The sequence below is a fragment of the Pleurodeles waltl genome, chromosome 3_1 (assembly GCF_031143425.1).
Source record: "Pleurodeles waltl isolate 20211129_DDA chromosome 3_1, aPleWal1.hap1.20221129, whole genome shotgun sequence".
Lineage (NCBI taxonomy): Eukaryota > Metazoa > Chordata > Amphibia > Caudata > Salamandridae > Pleurodeles > Pleurodeles waltl.
This window is the reverse complement of record NC_090440.1, coordinates 531492502-531508918: the sequence shown is the minus strand read 5'-3', so window position 1 is coordinate 531508918 and position 16417 is coordinate 531492502. Positions and strand designations below refer to the sequence as shown.

The 16417-nt window shown below is 43.9% G+C and overlaps 1 protein-coding gene across 1 annotated transcript in view; it reads right to left on the bottom strand.

Moving 5' to 3' along the window:
- Positions 1-16417, bottom strand: part of LOC138283226 (gonadotropin-releasing hormone II receptor-like) — a 216523-nt gene that overhangs the window by 134488 nt on the left and 65618 nt on the right. Inside the window, exons 2-3 of the mRNA XM_069221265.1 lie at positions 7293-7340; positions 5109-5261 (exon numbers count right to left, since the gene is read on the bottom strand). Of these exons, the coding sequence (XP_069077366.1) occupies positions 5109-5111 (3 nt within the window). The 5' untranslated portion in view covers positions 5112-5261; positions 7293-7340. The remainder of the gene's footprint in view (positions 1-5108; positions 5262-7292; positions 7341-16417) is intronic.

Sequence of the window (16417 nt, the reverse complement as noted above, 5' to 3'; positions counted from 1 at the left end):
TCTATTTATTACCGAATGGCATTTTGCTTTTGTGATTTGGTATGAGGAAGGGGTATCCTTTCCTAATACCTAATAGCAGTGGCATTTATGAATGCTTTGCGACTGGAATGCGGTTGCAAAACATTCATATTTTACCGACTCTGTAGAGGAGGTGGTAACCCATTTGCAAACAGGAAGGGATCCTCAAGGGACCCCCTTTCCCCTTCATGAATGTGGGTGAAAACATTTTTAAGAGCAGACAGTGGTCCCAAGGACAACTGCCTACACTTTAAAAATGAAAAGAAAACTTTAAATTTGTATTTTTGTAATGCAGCATTACAAAACAAATGCTTTACTGAAAAAGCAATCACAGACATGTTGGTCTGCGGACCCCACAGGCCACCATCCCCGAGGTGGTAGCCATTCACAATAAGTCCCAAATTGTGACCTGCCTCATAAATAGTGATGAGGCAGATCCATTTGCGACCCACTGCGAATCACTATATTTGTCTGAGACATATTAGTACATCGCAGTTTGCGACTTCCTAATTGCAAATCGCAAAGATTTGCAATTAAAAAAACCGCAAATGGATGTCTACGTGCATCTGGCCCTTGGTTAGAAGTGTCCTGAACATTGATGCACAATGTTTACTGGGGTGGTTCCTGTGAGGAGGAAGGGTAAGATGGACTGTAAGTTTGCTTTACTTGGTGCAGTTTGGGCCAAAAGGAGGCTAATCATTTGTTTGTAGTGTTTTTAAATGTGCAATTTTGGGTGACACATAATTTGTGTGTACTAATGATTTCTATGATGAATATAGTCAGAACTGATGAATTAATGAAGTAGCACTTGAAAAATGTATTTATAATGTTTAGAAGTATGGTTATTAATGTAGTTTAGTTATGCCACATTTTTGTGAGAGACACCATTTTATTAAAAGGAATGTACATTCTGGTGTTCTGCTCATCCTGCTGCTTTCATTCCCTCTCCTAATCAATATCTTGCTCCAAGTCTTCTCTCCCCACAGTTTGCATAAAGCACAATACATTATGACATAGTTAGTAACGTTCTTTAGACAGCAGAGAATGTAATTATTTACCTCAACCAAGACTCTCCATTCATCTCTGTCTTGGGCTTTTCTTTCAATCTGACGCCAAATGTAACCTATATCCTTGCAGTCAGCCTTAAGGCCTCTCCACCAGGTGTTTCTTGGCATTGCTCTTTTCCTTTTACTTTGAGGGTTCCAGGCAAGGGATTGCCTGGTGATGTTTGATACAGGCTTGTGGAGGGTGTGGCCTTTCCATACCCAGAGTCTTTTCAAGAATTCTTCATGAGCAAAGAGCGCTTCTAAGGTCCATCTAGGGAACAAACTGTTGAGTGGGGCTACATGAAAGACTAAAGTGAGCTATTTTTTCTCCTGGACAAGCCATACACCTTTCCTGTTGGTGGGATGGAGGGAGGTCGGGTGGAGAGGATGGGAGGAGCAGCCTAGCCCACTAGCAGAAGAAAAGAACCAGGAGGCATAGATTGAAAGGGAATGGACCAGGATTGTTTTTGTTCTTAGATAACCAAAATATACATTCTATGTTCAAACCCCCATCCTCACCACTTAGATTTAGGTCCTTTTTGAATACTTGAATCCCTCCACTGAAACATCAAACCATTCATATATTTAAGACTGGCCTCATATCCCAAGCTTCAGAACCAGCAAGGTTCCAACCCTTCATCCAATCATATTCCATGCCTGGCCTGTGAATTCTCCCAGCCTGTGCCCTTGTGGCATAATGTAATGTTGTCATCTATGTAATATTTGCTGTGTTAGACTTTAACACTGCATAGCATACAACGCCCCAACAACCCATATAAAATAGTTGTTTAGTACCTCTAGGTTACTTTAGAAATTGTTTTGTTCAAAAACCTTCAGCGTTTGATAAGCAGAAATACTTTTAAGTCATTATTCCTGTTTCTGCTGGCAGTCCTGCCTGTTACAAAGAGAAGACATTCATTGAGTCATATTTTATTACTATTTAGTCATGTGCAATCCTTTCACATCTTCTAAATATTTAGTTACTCTTTAAACAGGATCAACAAGATATTTCTCAAGTATGTAGACAATTCAGCAGCCCTTTATAATTGGCAGTGCAGTGTGATGACAGTAGAGAGGGGAGGTTTGGGCATTAATAGACGTAACAGCTAGTGTAACTGCATGTCATGGTTCAGGAAAGAGAGAAAAGAGTACACTTGTTTCAGGGCTTGTGTTACATGGGTCATCAAGGACAATTACAGGTTCTGACTTCCCAGCAACTATTATTCCCTATTTTTCAGTACTGTGTCAGGATGTGACAATGCCAGTTCTTGGGTAGAAATTATATTAATGGGTATGGATTGTCACATTAAGAACCTGGCGGCCAGACCACCAGGGTTCTGCTGCCTCTGCCGGGAATGGTGATCCTGCTGGGTTGACGGCGGGTGGAGGTCACAATCAGCCAGCCACAACCTTGTTCTCCGCCAGCCTTTTCATGCAGTTTTACAACCATGAAAAGGCTGGCAGAGAACAGGTGCAGGAGGCCACAGGGGGACCCTCGCATTGCCCATGCACTTGGCATGGGCAGTGCCGGGGTTCCCCTGCCCAGCACCCTCACAATGTTCACTGTCTGCTGTGCTGTGCAGACAATGAACATTGTGAGGGTGCTGGTGTGCTGGTGCACCCTGCAGTCAACAGCATTGCTGCTGGTTCGATTTAAAGTGGATTTCAAGCTGAGACAATGCTGTGCCAGACTCCAACTAGACTGATGGGCAGATACCTTGATTTCCACCTGTCAGCCTAGGAGGAAACTCATAATAGGTCTGGCGGGTGGTCACCACTACGGTGGCAACCACCCTGTTGGGAGTTTGTCAGACTGGTGTTCCATCCACCAGACTCATAATTAGGCCCAGAATCTGACAAATGGGTCCTGCAGATTGTCACACGAAGCTACCCCCTGCCATTCCTTTTCGATCCAACACACTTCCGACCTACACATGACTACTTTTCGGAGGACAATCTGACCTTTTCACAACAGGAAGTACAGGCTCTTTTGGTCAAAGGAGCCCTAGACAGAGTAGTGGCCTTGGAACTGGGGACTAGATGTTATTTCTATTACTTACTTGTGCTGAAGAAAGATGGACCCTATCCTGGATCTTCATCATCTCAACACCTTCCTGCACAATAAATGTTCAAGATGTTCACCCTGGCTCTGTCTTGCATCCTGAAGACTGGCTGGTAGCAATGGACCTGCATGATGCTTATTTTCACATCTACCTCCTTCAGGCCCACAGGTCCCTCCTGTGGTTGGAGGTGGGCCATGAGCACCTCACCACAAAAGAGCCAAATTCCATAAGCTAGTTACCCATAGTGTACTACCTCTCCAATAAGTGAGATACTAGAGTTTTGGTGAAAAATGCTCCAGCCACCTGATCCTTCCTCATATCCTCTGTTATTTTCCTTTGTATCTCTCTTTCACAGTCCCTCTTTTCCACCAGTCTTGCACTCCATTGCATGCTGAGAAGATCATAAGTTTGAATAAAGTACTTTAGTCACAACCAACATAACATAACATAAATATGATATGTATGTTTTGTGAAAGCTTCTAAATACCAACAGTGAAACTTAATCCTGAAGAAGGCCCAGTACAAAAACAAATTAAGGATGGGCAAAACATTACCTTTACTCTTCTGGCCTGTGGGTTAAAAGCCACATTTGTTCTATGAGGCATCATTAACAAGTTGACTACATTGATACAGGAAAGTCTTATATAAAAAAATAACCCAATAATCTCTCTCTTTTAAAAACACAAGAACCAATCACAAACTATGCTCAGCCATTCTAACAAAGGTATATGCCATAAAACACATAATTCTAAAATGTTTGGTATTTAATGATTTGTTATTTAATGATTATCAACTGCACATTAAGATTTTCCTGTTCTCTGAAAATATATTTTTTCATATATATTCATGCATTAAATTAATTATTTTCTTAATTGATGAGTTGTGTGACAAACATTCTTCCATTATCATGTGAGTAACAGTTTATGTATGTATTAGAGTAAGGCTTACAAACATTTTGAGGCTGCACAGAAATATTAGCATCACTCGTACCCCTAACTAAAATATTTCCTTCAGACTATTTTTCAAGTAACAATGTACAGGCAACTTTTAAGACAAGGTCTGAGGCTTTATGGGACACATGAGTACCCTTGTAAATTATTTGTTTACCGAAAAAGCAATGCAGGCATAAACATAGTGGCAATATAACTCATAAGGGTAAAACAGTAAATTATTTAAAAATGTCCTTGAAGAAGGATGGTCCACAATGGGTCTTATGGCCTGATTTAGATACTGGCAAACAAGTTACTCCATCACAAAGGTGACGGATATCGGTGCCGCCCGCTGAACTCATTGCGCCACTTCATTGCCAGGTCGGTGAAGCCCCGGCCAGCCCTATTATGATTTTCCCGCTGGCCCGCGAGCCCAACGGGAAACAGGGCCTCTACATTGATGACGGCTCCTAATGGAGCCAGAGCCAATGTGGCGGAGCCAGGGTGCAGCAGCACCCGTCGCACATTTCACTGCCCGTAATTCGCCAAAGTGCCAAGTGCATTGGCAGTGCAAGGGCCCCCAGGGGGGCCCCGAGTCACCCATTCCACCAACCTTTCTGTGGCAGTGTAAACCGCCCAGAAAAGGCTGGCGAAATGGGACTCGTAATCCTCAGGGCAGCGATGCTTGCGTCTCCGCCACAGTCATAATATGGTCTTAATATGGAGGGGAGGACCGCCAATACCGCAGCGGTCTGCCCGCCACGATGAGTCATAAAGAGGCCCTAAGTGGTATCTTAATGTTTTAAAGAAGACATGAAGTGAGTGGACTGTTTGCCTGAGCTTTCATTTCTCCTATGAAATTTTCTCTAATTTGCTTCCTGCCTTCTCAGCTGTTAATGGAGCTGTGGTGCCGCAAAACTAGGAGGCATCCATAAATGGCTTCCAGTGTTTTTTGTTGAGCTTTATCACTTCCCTACTGACAAGAATCATGGTAAGCCCAGCATGCCACAGTGGCTTACGTAAGAAAGCCCCCATGATACATTCACACTTACCATGGTCTTAGCGCAGACACAATATTAGGTTCAAGCTCTGGTTCTTCCATCCAAAAAGAATTTAGTGACAAGAGGTAGATCTGCATGCACACCAAAGGTCTCCCATATGTAGAGTAACCGTATCCTTCATTTAGTCATCTCCCTCAGTGACACCTGAAAACAGAATAACATAATGTGTCACCTCACCTGTCGCCTGGAAACATTCAAAGTATATTATAAAATGTGGCATCCATAAGAGCTGGTAAAAAACTTACCCTAGACAGATGTGGTTTTAGTACTACAGAAGGAGCTGCAGTGATTCTTCTGCACGACAAGCTATACATGCACACTCAACACCCCTATAAGGTAGCTTGTACTACTGCACATCGACCCTCTTAATATAGTGGTACAAGAATATTGAGGACAGAAATCAAGGGACAAAATATCTAAAGATAAATGCATACTGGGAAGTATAGATTTACTATTCTTGATTCCATATCTACATGACTTGAAGATATTTGTACTGGGTAGATAAATCTGTGTGCAGCTAGGTATAGAAAATCTAGACTTAGAGATTGATATAGATTTTGGCAGACACCAAAACAGAGTGCCTTACTTCTGCCATGGTGAGGATACTCCACCTGCAAAATACAGCGATATGTGCTGTCCCGTAGACACATCTTGCAATTCCAGGAACTGCATTACAGCGGTTCCCCTAAATGCACTGAAAGTATGAGGGGTGGCTCCATCAGCATTACAGAGCTGAAACGTCAAACTTTTAACTTTTGTTATTATTTTCAAAAACAAAATCCCAAAGCAAGATTTTGTTTTTGAAAAGAAAAAAAACAATGACTCCCCCTTGCCATTGGAGTTTGCTCCATTGGTATGGAAGTCAGTTTGCAGTTTTCAGTGCCTTCTCAAAGCCAGGTTTTACCTGGCAGTGATTGACAGTAAAAGCTTGCCATTTGACCACCCACTCAAAATAGTGTGGATAGCAAAAAAGTAAAACCTCTAAAGACTATTACTCTGTTGGGCAGCAGAGATGGAGTAGTCTCTGCCGTAAACATAGTGAAGGTCCACCTGACTCTAAATGAAGGAGATGGACCTTCCATTTGGTGGGGAGGGTACTCCTGTCACTGTCATGATAGAGTGCACTCTCCATCAAATTTTAAAGTGGCCCCTGGGGGCACATGTCAGTGTGCGGAAGGCCCCGGGGAGCCTTCCGGTGACGACCATCCTGACCTGAAAGCCCTTCTGGGTGCTGCCGGCGGACCAGAGGAGGACAGAGCCGCAGGGCTTTTTAAGAGCCCCAGCCATCGTACGTGGCGCAACCCACGGGCAACGGAAGAGGGATCCCGGAGACCTGCCAACGTCGTCCCAGAGGAACACGGCCATCTGACGCCTCGAGAAACCGGGAACCAGGAGGAAGCCCGCGCTGAATTCGGCCACGCTCTGCAGAGCGTGGCCACACCAGGTATGAGAGGGAGAAGACAGTAGGGGGGAGGGGTCAGGAACGGTGTGTTTGTTGGTTTGGTTCGATTTCTTTTTGTATATTTATTTTCTCCCCAGTTAAATCGTGTTTGGGGATTTCTTTATTTTGCTTTTGTGACTGAGGGGTCATGGAGCATAGTCTTGAATAACACGGCCAGCAACCATAGACACCCGTGTTTGCTCCTGGAGCCTCCAAACAGTTTTTTTTTCCTGTGTGAGCACCCATATGTTAAAAACCACCCTGAACTCGACCATAGCGGCAGGAAGTCAGTTAAAGTAGTGCTTTATTTTTATTATATGGCATAATTCAGGTTCAGTTGGGTGGTGTCTCCAGTACTATTAAGTAGGACGAAGAAAACATTTATGTCAAACTGAAAGCTACAAGACAAGATATGTATATATTGCAATTACAGAGTATGCTAGAACACGTAGAAAACAGATAAAGAGAAAATAAATAACCCATTTAACCAAAAGGAGAGAGCGAGAGAGAGGACAGAGGGTAAAAGAAGAGAAAAGAAGGAAGGAAAAAGTGAGAAGAAATAAAGGAAAGGCATGAGAAAACCAGCAAAAGGAGATACTAGTAACAGGAAAAGAAGAGACAAAGAAGAAAAGGATAAGAACAGGACAAAGAAAGACCCTATTCAGACAAATGAAGGAAGAAAAGAGGAAAAGGGGGGGAAGGCTGGACAGAGAAAAAAAGGGAGAACTACTTACCCACTGCTTGTGTTCTTCTTTCCTTTACACGCTCCTCCTGAGTTGACCCTGGGGAACGAAAGAGAGACAAGAAGAACACACGTGAAGCCCAGATAAAGAGGATAGACAAAAGGAAAAGAACAAACGGCCATAAAAGACAATTTAATAAAAGACTGACGTTGTCTTATGTTGCATCAATAAAACTCTTTTGAACTATACATTTGCGCCCCTCCATTTTCTGACGCCTCTCACAGCCCCTTAGCTACCTGTTAATATTTATTTTCAATATTTTCTTCCACAATATTGTGTCCCATCGACATTCTAGGATTGATATTCAGAGTGGACACCCTATGCGGCATAATGCATATGCATGTGGTAGCACCATTTTCAAATAAGCACCTCCAAACTGCACCTATTTGTTTTTCAAGAATTCTGTTACGGGTCTTGCTATGCAGGTTAATGCACCATGCTTAAATCTGCAGGCATTTTAACGTTTTAGAATGTGTGATCAAGTGTTCCAATCAATGATGGATGCCTGTAGGTTATAAAAGAGGTAGGTTTATTAGCTTAGTTATAAATTACAGCTAAGCCCCACCAGGTGCAGCATTCTGCCGCTCAGCCCTTCTCACTCCATCTGTCCACTCATCGTCAACATTCCAACCATACAATGACCTCACTCACTGGCTGAGCAGCAGGGAACATTAAGGTAGTGGGGAGAATGCATAAGATAGTAAGAGACCACAACACATCGTCCCCCTTATGAAAGCAATGACATTTTCAACAGAACAGAAAAAAAAAAAACACCCCCATCAACCATCCTTCAAAATTATGAGCTCTCCATTGAAATAAACAGAACAGATTAACAAACACTCACTGCTAACTTCAATAATCCAATGGGGTGTAAGATGCTAAATCACAGTTAACCAATACATTCCACAAATTCACAGTATGAGTGTACAAATAACTCAAAACTTCCCTGCTCACCCAACAGAGAACACTAACAGTTTGTTCCCCTCCACACCATGCACACTATACTCAGGACCAGCCCGTTGCCTTCCACAACTCAACACTCAACAAGACTAGAGTTTCTTCCACCTCTACTGCATTGGGGTGTAACCACGTACCCCCATCACCATACACCAAATCACAACCAGGCTCCCACCTACCCTCCACTGCATTGGGGTGTAAACATGTACCCCCATTACCATTCACTTGAACAGAACTAGGGTTTCACCTACCCTCTACTGCATTGGGTTGTAACCACTTACCCCCTATACATTGGGCCTAAAACACTGTCCCCACATCCTTAACCCCATAGTAAGGATTGACACATATCACCTGGATGTACTCCCCTTAACATTGGGCTTAACACACTGCCCCCATCTCCTTAACCCCATAGGAAGGATTGACACATCAATAGGGTGTACCCTCCTTAACATTGGGCATAACACACTGCCCCCACATCCTTAACCCCTTAAGAAGGGTGATCAAAAACACAGTCACAAATACAGACCAAGATACTAATATCACAACATTAAAATGTCACTCTGCACATGTAACTCTAGTATCCAACCTCACATTATACTTCTCTAAGACCAACCATAGCTTCGAAACTTCAGCCCTGTATACACACGCAAAATATGGTAAGCAAACATTTATGTTAAAATAACATTAGAGTGTACCTCCCATGCGTAACATACATGCCACGATTCAACTTTAAAACACGCCGTTAACGGCAAAACATTTGTCAATTCACTACAGCATTAAAAAGTAATTTCAGCAGCGACAAGCATTGTCAGTATAAACATAATATTAATCTATTCAACTCGCCACATCCTTAAAATCCAGTACAGCAGCATTGAAAATTACATTCAAGCAATGTATGGTATTGAGTAAAATGCACATAACAATATGTCTAAAGTAAAATTATTCTCTGGAACAGTAAAATACTCCACGCCGGTGAGCAACTTTCTCACCTGAATATATTGCCACTGTACATTTTATTCCATTTAAATGCATGCACAGTTCTTTATCCTCATACGAAAAATTGGCACACATGTTCTCCACTGCACACAAGCTGTTCCCCTTGTGCCAGGTTGGCGGTCTAGTCTTTTTTTCCGAAAGCTTCCTGGAAACAGATCAGGGTCCCAATGACCTCTCTTGCAGAATATGGGGTGGAGAAACTCTACAACCCAGTCAACAGGAATACTGTACTGTTACTCACAATGTGTGCCCTTAAGCACAGCGCTTCAAGTGGCTGCTGTGCAGGTTCACTGATCACTTTTCAGATAGTATTTAAATACTGACACCAGTTGTTCCTCCAACTGACTTTCCACTAGGTTGCCAAATGTTCACTGTTGTACATTCTAAACTCCATAAACACGCAGTTCAGCAGACCATTTCCTCAATATACCCAGTCCATACAAGCAAGTACAACAGGTCTGGCTCCGTGCACAGCTGAGAAGACCACCTTCGCAATCTGCAGGCCACTGCACATTCTGTTTGCTGCACACCTTGTAGATTAAACAGCTTGCCTTGAAATTAAACAGGTCACACACCCTCCAACTTCTGTTGAGTACAGGCTGTCTGGTAGAAAATACACTTTTGGGGCTCCCAGGGTGTTCTTCACTTCAATCTTCAGTTTCTTTTGCTTCATATTTTCCTGTTAGATTTTCAATCCCTCTTCTCTAAATTTTCCTCTGTAATCTGGCTTCTCCTTAGATTTTCTGTAGGTTCCGTTTCTTTCTTTTTGAATGTGCTGGTTCTTCCTTAAATTGTCACCAGTGTTATAATCAATGATGTATGCTCGTAGGTTATAAAAGAAGTAGGTTGATTTAACTTAGTTGTAGGTTACAAATAAAGCCCCACTACTCCAACTGTCCATTCATCCTAGCAAAAACACTGTCAACATTCCAACCATGCAATAACTTCACTCACTGGCTGAGCAGCAGGGAACATTAAGGTAGTGGGGATAGTAAGATAGAAAGAGGCCACAACAACAAGCAATGGCCATTTGATGGAGTGTAAGAGGCACGAGCTACAGAAAGTGCTTAGATGGGCTGGTGGAAGAAGGAGGAGGGTACTGGCACTCATTTTGAGGGACTTGAAGTTTATTTTTAGAGCTCAGATGCCAAACAGTGCAACAAAAAACATTTTGTGGCTTACCAAAACTTACAATGAGCATAGAGCTCGCCTGTTGTTTACCATTGGTTTGCTTGGCTTTCCCTCTCACCTGCCTTTCATTCAAAGATTTGCCATCTTCCACTTGTGTTTGTCCCTCGCCTGGAGCATGGCCCCTTTAGAATTTGTTTCGCTGGCTGACTTGTATCATTCCAATGCTAACAGTTTGGGACTACTTTTTTCGCATGAAGCACTCCATGACAGTGCATGTGTTTTCTTACTCTTGTGCGCCGATCCCCCCAAAATACCCACACCCCCAATCTTACCCTTCAACCACTCCCCACCCACTACTCTGTTGCTCTCCTTGCCATTGCAGATAAACTAAAAACATTTTATTTTTTATTTTACTTGTTTGGAGGGCCTGGTAGCTGCCATTTGCTGCTGGCCTACTCCAAAGTCCAATGTGTGCTTTAGTGTGTCTCTATTGCCCCTTAGTCCATGCCCTACACCAATGTCTTTATGCACGCCCCCTCTGCCTGCACTAGCTCCTCCATTGCCTCTCTTCGTGGCCATTCCTCTTGTTCACTTTTTATGTATGTATGCATGCATGTTTTAAATTATTTATTTATTTACTCATTTATTTTATCAAAAATCAATTGCAAAGCCAATAGATCAACCAGACGAAAACGTATTGGCTATGACAATGCTAGTTTATAGTCAGACATAGACCCAGAGCAAAAGAAAGAAAGGTTGACAGGGGAGGAAGAAGAATGACATGAATACAGCGACAAAAGCAGAAGGCAACAACAAAAAAGAACAAGATAAAGGCCCTCATTATAACCCTGGTGGTCGGTGACTGCCAGGGCTATAGTGGCGGTAGTATGCCCAACAGGCTGGCGGTACTGCCAGCCTTATCACGACCATGGCGCTTCCGTCACGGTAATACCGCCGGGACCAGCGGTATACCGCCATGGCGGTCCCAGCGGCCGTAATCCACCAGGGCAGCGCTGCCCTGGGGATTTCAACTCCCCTTACCACCTGCCTGTCCATTGCGGTAGACACCGTCATGCGAAGGCTGGTGGTAAGGGGTCTCGGGGTGCCCCTGGGGGCCCCTGCACTGCCCATGCCCATGCACAGCCCCATCGTGCATTTCACTGCCTGAATTTCGGGCACTGAAATAGGCGACGGGTGCTAGTGCACCTTCTGCACATCAGCATTGCCGCCGGCTCTATTACGAGCTGGCTGCAATGTAGATGTCACTTTTCCGCTGGGCCACTGTTACCGTCCGCTGGCCCAGCGGAAAAGTCGAAATCGGGAGCCAGATATACCGCCAGCACTGTCGGTATACTGGTACCTGCAGCCTCAGCGGTCTTTACAAAAGACTGCCGAGGTTGTAATGAGGCCCATAGTGAGATAAAAAGGATGAACATATCAGGTGGTGGAAGAAAGAGACATTCGGAAGAATAACGGCTAGATAGGACAGGTAATAAGCAACGCTGGCATTCGGTAACAGTGGTTGGCTGCTAAGGAAAGCTTTGGGCCTCTGCACTTATTTTTGTACAAACTAAGTACTGGCTAGAAAGCTCGGAAAAAACCCTATAATGTTAACGAGAGAGGTATAGACTGCATCTTCCCTAAAGGACCTTTCTGTTCCCGATTAATGCAGAGGGGATGACTGCATTGTCTAACAGCAGTATACACGACGCTGATTTGAGACTGTGGCCTTCTGGACTTCCTTGCTTTTAAACACTGTTTGAGCATGAGCCTCGCCCATCCTAACATGCTTTAAGGCAGGTAGCGGGAAATAAGACTTCTTTGTTCATAGAAGGAGAAATCTTAGATTGATACATCCACACCCCCTTCGGCACACAAACTAATTTACCCCAAAACCTCAATCTAATGTCAGGAATGTAATTTGGGTAACTCTTTTTAGTAACCAAGGTGGCTCAATTTGATCGCTTGGAAACTGCTGTTTGTGATATAATCAATTAACCTGACTTCCTAGGTGTCTCACAAAAGCCTGGCCCTACTTACCATTTGGGTAGCTGGTGCCATCACATTTGCTTTTTCCTCCTGCACTGAAAATTCTCATACTACCCAGAAAATGCTCTTGAATCAGAATGTAAAAAGAAAAGTGTTGCAAACTTCAGGTATCATTTCTATATCCAATTCATTCGTCCGTGCAGTAAGGGTTGACTAGTTGCCATCACACTGTAAACATGATTGTTCCACAGATTTAATATCTGCAGCTACATATATGTGAACCACAGTCAAGTATTAAAGACATATTCAGATGCAAGCCATCCAAAAGGTTTATAATACACTCAACATCCCTGGCTTGGGCACTTAAATGTTTTGACTCGTAAACGTATGGAGACTTGTTAATGCAGAATTTTTATGCGTTTTTTTTAATGAATATTCAAGTATTTTGAGTGTTGAAATTGTGTACAAATTGTATTAACTTAGAGGAAAATAATGCACGCATTTGAAAATGTGACCACATGAGTGGCCGTTAGTGTTCACAAAGTGTACTTATTAATGGCTTATTAATATGAAATGTTGAGCTTATGTTTGATTAATGTAGTAATATGTCATACTAAGGTTTATGCATTATGTATTAACTTTATTAATTGTAAGCTTTAACTTAGCGGAGGTCTTGGCCTAGTTGCACGGCCTTATGTCAAGGTGTATTTCTTAAGCGTTTAATAAAATGTCTGTTTGGAGAATTAAATTGTGATTTTCCACTCTGCTGACCTAATGTGCTCGTAGCTAAAAGTCTTTCTCATGAGAACAACTTGCTAGAAGATGCTGTACTTGCTAATATACTACTGTTTTATGTAATGTGTGTGAGACTGACTTTCTCAGGAGAATAAAATGAAGACACTGACTAGAGTATAAGCTGCAACAATATCGTTACCTGATGAGCGCAATGACAAGAACGCAAGAGATGAGAGCCAATCATCGACATGTGAACCATGTACTAGTAGAAGTGTAGATTTGAGGTTTTAGTTTTATTGGACAAAGTATGAACATGTGATCCCTTGACCAACAAGGACTTGGGAAGTAGTTTTAGGAAATCTAACTTAGCCGGACTGCTCTGAGAAAAAGTCACCATTTGCCCACTTTCTACCTTGCCGAAAAGCAATTATTTTCTTGAGCGTCTTGAGAAGAGACGAGCTTATCTTTACTGCTTAAAGACTTTGCCTTTCCTGAACTTTGATGCTGAATCCCGATGCCTTGCTGACCAGACTGATGTCCTGAGGACTAAGATCGTCACAGCTTGCTGATCCAAACTGAGGATAGGTATATTGACTATGATGTTGTTTGCTATGTCTATTTGCTTTTGTTTCTAGGTACCAACCGCTACTTTGACGGAGCCATGGTTAGATGTTTTTCCAAATTTGTGTTACTAAATTGTTTTGCATGAAGCCCAAACATGCTAATTCTAATCTGATGTTAGTTAGGGAGCTCATCGATGAAGTTCGCTATATGAAATAACAGCTGATGTGTTTTCTTTACTGAATCTAAATGTATGTAATAGCATTTGTGCAGTTATTCTTGTTATTAATTTGCGCTGTTATTTTATAATGTTTAGTAGCTCAAGCTTTGATTGCGTTTCTTTCGCCGCTTCGGACTGCCAGTGTTGTTTCTGTATGTTTATCAGTTAATTTTGAGGTTAACCTATGTGACATTAGGGTTGCCAATATAGGGAAATAAATATTCCAACTTTTACATAAAGGTGTGATTATTCATGACTGAAAGGTCATGGTGTGTGACAATTACTGACTCTTATTGATTACTGGTATTAATTGTTATAGATTTTTTATGTGAATTATTAATCACTGATTATTGATCTGCATATGCTGGATATATGGTGTAAAAATCTTAAGCGCAGTCAAAAGGTTCATCGACCTATTTGTGTCTCCTTGTAAGCTTACTTATTGAGGTCAGACGCACCAGCAGACTCAAGCCCTGTATCAACTACACTCATGTCATTAATGTATGGAATCTTTTTTTAATATTGCTTTTTCCTTGTCGTCTTGTTTCAATTAAAGCTGACTATGGCCATTTCCAACTAGACCTTTGAGGTGCCTATAATTTGGTCTGAATATGTGAGGGAGCTTGAACTGAAAGATTACAGTCAATACTTATTATTGTTACAGCAGCACAGGAAACTCACCAGAAACAGTGGTGTTCTTGTGGGAGTGCATGCCCACTCGGGACCCACTGAGTCTTTGGCCCTTACACTCAGAGCAAGGTGTGACATTTTCTATTGGGCTACTCTGTCGTTGATTGCATGGCCACAGCCATATGGAGGGCTGTTCCACAGGCCATAGGGAGCGCCGGCCTGAGAGGGCAATAGGCAGAGGGTGGGATCATGAAAAAGAAGGATAACACATAATGAGTTCTTCTTCTTCCTAGAAGATGCCATTCACACAGGCCTTGCAATGGCAGGCCTGAGACAAGGTTAAGGGGCTACTGAGGTGGGTGGCACAACCAGTGCTGCAGGCCCACTAGTAGCATTTAATCTACATGCCCTAGGCACATGTAGTGCACTCTACTAGGGACTTATAGGTAAATTAAATAGTCAATCATGGATAAACCAATCAATATTACAATTTAACCAGAGAGCATATGCACTTTAGCACTGGTTAGCAGGGGTAAAGTGCTCAGAGGTCAAAAGCCAACAACAACAGGTCAGAAAAAATAGGAGGAAGGAGGCAAAAAGTTTGGGGATGTCCCTGTCAAAAAGCCAGGTCCAACATGACCCCCCACCAGCCTAAAGCCAGGGGAGAACAATCACTATCCTGATGTACTTCCCTGTTTGAGGCGACAGAACAAGGACCCAGGCCCACAACAGCAGGGGCATGCTCCAGTTCTTCGCCTTCCTGACTCCCATTGGATCCCTCTGTCCATACTCTCAGGGCCCACTAAGCCCATCCCTGGGGAACCTTTCTCCTTTCCTGCGGATCCCATCTGTGCAGCACCTAACCTTACTTTGCTCACAGATGTATCCCAGGAGCAGGATAGTACCACCATGACCAACATAGTGGGGTTGCCCACTCTACCCCTGGGGTGTGACACTTGTCCCCTCCCCAGGGATAACTCTGTCCACCCGGACAGCAAGCCACAGTGATTACTGACAGCTGCCAGGGATGAGAGCCAGGCCCCAGGCCTCTCAAAGCTCTCCAACCACTGTGGCTGTGGAGAGTGGGGGGCGGTAGCCCCAGGTGCTGGGCACCCTTTAACCACTCTCCCTTCCACCAGGTCAGGGATGACAGCCTGAACCTGGTCCTCCCCTCTGGGGCTTTGTACCCTCCCTCCTGGAGCGGTACCCCCAGAGTCCAACATGGTCAGGGTGCTTACAGAAGTCACCCTGTACCATTCCTCCACCAGTGCAGGGCTGTTAACCTGCCACTGGCCCTCCAACCTGGGGCCTGTACCTTCAGGTTGGACTAGGGCCCGGGGTGAGGCTTCCCTCCCCCTGCCCTCCCTTCTGGGGTCCAGCACCCTCCAACTAGGAGTGGCCTCCTCAGAAGACAACATGGTAGGGGCACTGTTATCAGTAGCCCCTCCCTCCAGGTCCGGGGGGACACCCTGAACCTGGTCTTCCAGCCCAGGGTCTGTACCCTCAGACTGGATCACCGCCTGGCAAACCAGGACTTCCTGGGAGGCACACCTACCCCCCACCAGGTCAGAGTTTAACCTCTGCACCTGCCCATTCAACTCAGAGTCACCACCCTGAAGTTGAACAATTGCCTGGCACGCCAGGACTTCCTGGAGGGCACACTGACCCTCCACCAGGTCAGAGTTTAACCTCTGCACCTGACCATTCAACTCAGAGTCACCACCCTGAAGTTGAACAATTGCCTGGCGAACCAGGACTTTCTGGGAGGCACACCTACCTCCCACCAGGTCAGAGTTTAACCTCTGAGCCTGGTTCCCCAACCCAGGGTCACCACCCTGAGGTTGGGCAATTGCCTGGCACGCCAGGACTTTCTGGGGGGCACACCTACCCCCCACCA